The sequence below is a fragment of the Chionomys nivalis genome, chromosome 13 (assembly GCF_950005125.1).
Source record: "Chionomys nivalis chromosome 13, mChiNiv1.1, whole genome shotgun sequence".
Taxonomy (NCBI): Eukaryota; Metazoa; Chordata; class Mammalia; order Rodentia; family Cricetidae; genus Chionomys; species Chionomys nivalis.
This window is the reverse complement of record NC_080098.1, coordinates 5,812,240-5,818,239: the sequence shown is the minus strand read 5'-3', so window position 1 is coordinate 5,818,239 and position 6,000 is coordinate 5,812,240. Positions and strand designations below refer to the sequence as shown.

Below are 6,000 nucleotides of genomic sequence, written 5' to 3'. Positions count from 1 at the left end.
TTTCCACACCATGCTTTCATCTTGACTTGCATGTTTAGTGTCTCAAACTTTCCTAATTCCCTGGACCTACTTTCTCTTAAATTATTTTAAACCATGGTCATCTGCTCAGGTAAAATACCTTGAACTTAAGTTTTGTCTATATGTCCATGTGGAGGCCAGAGGGCTCCCTCGGATGGGGCTCATGTTCTCAGTCCCCATGGCCTAGTTCCCAGAGTAGGCTGGTCCAGCTGAGCAGTGAGCCTGGGATGACAAGCACATGTCACTACCTGAATTCTGGGAACCAAACTCCTGTCCTTACTGCACCTTTGAAGTCATTCTTAAGTTCCTTACTGAACGGATTCATTAAGCAAGTGTTTTCTACTTTGAGATAGTATCTCTTTCTATAGACCACGTTAGACTCAAACTCACAGAAAGCCTCCTGCCTCTGCCTCTGCAGGCATGTGCCGCATGTGGCCAGTAAGCAACTTCTAACAGGTCCCTCTAAAACCAGAAATAGACCCAACCACTTCAGGTTATCCCTTGAACCATGCAGTCACTCCCAGGAGCTCCCCAGGAACCTAGTCTGGTCAGCGAGGCAGTAGAACTCCTCTGCTGAGTTCTTTTCTGTGCAGAAGAGAGGCAGAGTCTTCGCCTGCATGCAGAGCTCCATCTCCAGCCCCCTTCTGTGCCACACACTGCTGCTGTCCCTGCCTTCTGCTCCCTCTCAACCCGACGCACAGCAGTTTCAGCCACTGTCTCTGACCCAGCCTGATAGGGTGAGCACCCTCAGCTTTCTAGTCTCACTCACTGGCCCTGCCTTTTCCCTCTTTGCTTCCTATTAGGTATGACACATTTTAGATCTCAGTTTCTCTCACCTCCATGAGATTATAAATCGAGGGCGGGGATTTCTTTCACTGATGTAGGCAAACAGTCATGTCAAAATAACCACTGAAAACATCAACTTTAAGTCCTCCTCCCCCCTTTTCTAAGCAAGCCCCTTTACTGAAATAACAGAAAGTCACACAGAGTTCTGGGGTTGGAAATAAAAGCCAAAGACCACTGCACGTTAGTTTGTCAACATGTAATGCCCTGGGTTTATTTTGTGAGAATTCTATCACAATTTTCCAGGTGGGATTAAAAACCTTAAGGATAACGTATGCCATTGGACTGGGCATTCAGACTTCGGCACTGACAAAGCACTGGTAGTAGTCTGGAGAGTACCGTTCTCTTCACAGAAGAGAGGTCAAATATTTCCAAAGGAAGGCACCCGATATTTGTGGCTCTGGCCTCGCAGCCTTCTGGAGAATCTTAAAAGGAAAAAAGCTGGCTGGCTGTTTTACAAACTGGAATGACGATACGCGGACAGCAATTACTGCATTCTTCCCCCATACCCTTTCTGTAAGAACAAGTAAAGAATGAAGTCTTAAACGATTCCACGATAAAAAAAGTACATAGTTTTGTGCTAAAAAAAGGGCAAGACAACATAAACTCCAGTTGTAAGGACTCCGTTTGCGTACTTGATTTAACACTTTTTGGTGTGGAAGGAAATGGGACGACTGGGCTGTTTGCAGAGCAGCAACATAACATTAGTGCTTAAGTACCAGGGGCCACCCACGTGTGCAGGCGGTGGGGACGGGAGGGTTCAAGAGACTTCATTTTTAGCTTGTTGCGCATCCTAATGGTGTAGACCGGAAGATCCCCATTGAACAGTACATTCCCCGTTTAAAAAACTGATGCTTTTTTTTTTTTTGTAAAATTATGTATGTATGTCACCATTTTTTTTTTCACATGATACACAAAAAACTCAAGGACCCAGAGGGAACCAAGTTATGTTATACCATTACAAAATACCAAGGAGTCCACAGCTACCTAACACATTTACTACAGCACAGGAACCAATGAGGGTACAGTGTACAAAACCTGTAAACACGGCACAATAAATAGACAGCAGGTTCCGCACCATGCACATGATGTGATGACACCAGCTACACAGCTCACAGCTCACACTCTTGTTGCAATTTGTTCCCCACCCCCCGCCCCCAAGTGCAAAGCATCACAAATGAACATTTCTGTATTCAAGTAACATATATACAAGGGTATTACAAATATGCAGTACTATACAGATAATTGCTGCATTCTTAATTTACAGATGTTGATTTTTTCCTATTAACAGTAAGAAAAGAAAAGTTGAAGCATGAGAGATGCGCAGTGCTGCCGAGTCCCCACAGCTGCCATGGAAACGCGTGTGCATTCCATCCTCCCCTGCGTTCCAACGCCTCTGATGCATAGCACCTGATCATGTCCCCAGGCTGCAGTCCTGTTCCCAGGAAGCTACGTCACCTCCATGGCGACTGTGTTGTCTGCTATGTTGTTCAGTGCTGGCTTTTCCGACTCGTGATTTTCCCTGTCGGAATAAGAATCCAGTTACTTAACTCTCATGGACGAACTGAGACCATAAACAAAAAGCATTATTTATCTTTAACGATGGGAACAAACTTTATTTATGGAACAGTGGGGTAAAGACGAGTATGAATTTTTATAACTATGAAAAACAGGCAAGCAGAAAGCAGGTGTCAACAGTCAGTTCCACGGCCAACTGGACTGCCAAAAGACTGTAGAAGAGTCCAAGTGACTCAGCACACTAACCGTCCAAACTTCTCAAGCTCTCAAGTTCCAGCTGCAGCTGTCTTCCACACTCAACTTCTCTTCTTACGTTTGTTTACTTATTTATTGTATGTGTGCATCCACAAGTGTGCTCATGAGTATACCACAGCTGAACTTCTGGGGAGTCAGTTTTCTTCTACTATGTAGATTCTGGGGATCAAACAGCTTATGAGGCTTGGTGGCAAGTCCCTTTACCTACAGAACCACCTTGGCGGCCCTAAGCCTTCATTCTTCTTTGTTGTGTATGAGTGCATGTGGAGACCCGGGGTAGACAGAGGACGGCACCTTTCCTATCAGATACGGTTTCTCACCTAACCTGCAGATCACAGAGCTGGCTAGGCTGCCAAGGAGCTTTAGGATCTCCCAGCCCCATCCTTCCCACACCCCCTACAGTGTAGGGGTTATAGGTACTCAACACTACATGTAGTTTTTTTTTTTTTTTTTTTTTTTTTTAAATGTGGGCTTTGGGGGCTGGAGAGATGGCTCAGTAGTTAAGAGCACTGGCTGCTCTTCTAGCAGACCAGGGTTCAATTCCAAGCACCCACATGGCATCTCACAACTGTTTGCAACTCCAGTTCCAGTGGATCCGATGCCCTTAAAACCAATGCATATAAAAAAAAAATGTGGGATTTGGGGGGATCTGAACTCACTTGCTCATTCTTGTACTGGCAAGCAACTTACCAACTGAATCATCTTTCTAGGCTATGAACCATTTTTAAATCTTTATATAAACCGTGTGTCTATGTGCGTAGGCACATGTGCCAGTGTGGAGGTCAGAGGAGAACTTGCAGGTTTGGTTCTCTTCTTCACTGTGTGGGCACTGTGGGTCACACTCAGGCTGTCAGTCTTGACGGCAAGCAGCTTTACCCATAGTGCCATCTCCCCTTTCCAACCCCAAAGCTTTTCTTAGTAATTTAACAAAGAACAAACAAATACGACTAAACTTCAGGTCAGGACTTTAAATCTGGGTCCTAATGAGCCTCACTAAGGGAGACAGATGTGGCTCTGAAGTCCCACAGACTGTAGATGTTCCTGTACTTGTACAATTCTACAGCAATGAAAGTCACGATGGCTGGAGATGGGGAAGAGGGGCTATACTCGACTGATCAGCCATGATTAGACAATGGGACACTGGTGCCGAGCAGACAGAGACCTGGGGCACGCAGGGTAAAGGCTGTCAACAAGCCGCTGCGGAACTGCCCCACCCCTCTCGGCTGAAGTCTCAGTGTTGGCCGAACACAGCCGCTGTGCGGCCTGCCCACCTCCTGTCATCCCTTTTATACTAAGCTTCCTGAGTCCCTAGGAAGTACTTGTTAACCGCTTGTATTTCCCCAATTCTACTTCTTCTGTTAGCCCACTCTAGCTTCTGGACATGCCCCCTTCTCTTCATCTAATCGATCAGTACTCCAGGTGGAAGCTGATACTTTGCAGCGCATACTTAGGATTCCCTCGTTGTGAAATGACAGTGACTGTTTACAAACTGGACGGCACAAAGCTTTCACATCTAGAACGGTCTTCACTATTACCTGCACTTTCCTCCTATTAGCTTTCACTGTAGGCTTATTTCTTCTAATCTGAAAAACGCAGGTCTTTGCTTCTTTTTCTGCTAATACCTTGCAGCAGCAGGATTTTAATTATAGTATTATAGTTGATACTGAAAGTGTAATAGAAACTTACAAAACACTAAGGTATCTGCTGAAATTCAAGAAGGCAAGTGAGCAGAGAAACAATGGCTTGATTAAATGTTACTAGGCACTGACATCATTTCAACTATTAAGATTAGGGAAGGAAGGTTTACCAATCCTAATCACACAGTAAACTACAGACAAAATCAACAACACTAATATCCTAAAGAAAACACCTTTCACCCAATGCCTGGGGAGGAGCGGGAACATTCAAAGTTATTGTTGTATTAAGAGAGGGCCCAAGGGCTTGAGAGATGGGTCAATAGTTAAGAGCACTGACTGCTCTTTCAGAGGACCTGGGTTCAATTCTGAGCACCCACACGGCAGCTAATGACTGTCCATGACTCCAAGATCTGTATCACCGTGATACAGACATACATGCAGGTAAAACGCTAATGTAAACAAAATAAAATTATTATTTAAAAAAAAAAAGACTTGAGTTCCTAGCTAGAGCAAAAGACACAAAAAGGAGATCCAGGGGATACAAATTGGGAAAAAAAGAAGTCAAACTCTCACTGTTTGCTGATGATATGATAGTTTACATAAGTGATCCCCAAAATTCTACTAAGGAACTTCTACAACTCATAAACACCTTCAGCAATGTATCAGGATACAAGATTAACTCAAAATAATCAGTATCCCTCCTGTACACAGATGATAAAAGGGCTGGGGAAGAAATCAGAGAATCAACACCCTTCACAACAGCCACAAATGGCATAATACATCTCGGAGTAACTCTAACCAAACAAGTGGAAGACTTGTATGACAGGAACTTTAAATCTTTGAAGAAAGAAATTGAAGAAGACACCAGAAAGTGGAAAGATCTCCCATGCTCCTGGGTAGGCAGAATTAACATAGTAAAAATGGCAATCTTACCAAAAGCAATTTACAGATTCAATGCAATGCCCATCAAAATCTCAGCAAAATTCTTTAAAGACCTCGAAAGAACGGTACTTAACTTCATATGGAAAAGCAAAAAACCCAGGATAGCCAAAACAATCCTGAACAATAAAAGAACCTCTGGAGGCATCACAATCCCTGACTTCAAACTCTACTACAGAGCTACAGTACTAAAAACAGCCTGATATTGGCATAAGAACAGACAGGAGGACCAATGGAACCGAATAGAAGACCCGGATATCAATCCACACATCTTTGAACACCTGATTTTTGACAAAGAAGCAAAAAATATCAAATGGAAAAACGAAAGCATATTTAACAAGTGGTGCTGGCAATTAATAAATGGGACCTCCTGAAAACTGAAAAGCTTCTGGAAAGCAAAGGACACAGTCAACAAGACAAAATGACAGCCCACAGAATGGGAAAAGATCTTCACTAACTCCACATCAGACAGAGGTCTGATCTCCAAAATATACAAAGAACTCAAGAAATTGGTCACCAAAAGAACACACAATCCAATAAAAAAAAAAGTGGAATACAGACCTACTAAACAGAGAACTCTCAGCAGAGGAATCTAAAATGGCTGAAAGACATTTAAGAAAATGCTCAACACCCTTAGTCAACAGAGAAATGCAAATCAAAACAACTCTGAGATTCCATCTTACACCTGAAAGAATGGCCAAGATCAAAAACACTGATGACAACTTATGCTGGAGAGGTTGTGGGGTAAAGGGAACACTTTTGCATTGCTGGTGGGAATGAAAACTGGTAC

General features: G+C 43.4%; 1 protein-coding gene across 2 annotated transcripts in view; it reads right to left on the bottom strand.

Moving 5' to 3' along the window:
- Positions 1-831: 831 nt before the first annotated feature.
- Positions 832-6,000, bottom strand: part of Epc1 (enhancer of polycomb homolog 1) — a 95,541-nt gene continuing 90,372 nt past the window's right edge. Inside the window, exon 14 of one of the 2 annotated variants that reach the window (XM_057787251.1) lies at positions 832-2,383. In XM_057787251.1, the coding sequence (XP_057643234.1) occupies positions 2,311-2,383 (73 nt within the window). In that variant the 3' untranslated portion in view covers positions 832-2,310. The remainder of the gene's footprint in view (positions 2,384-6,000) is intronic. The other variant, XM_057787252.1, reaches the window with a different exon arrangement.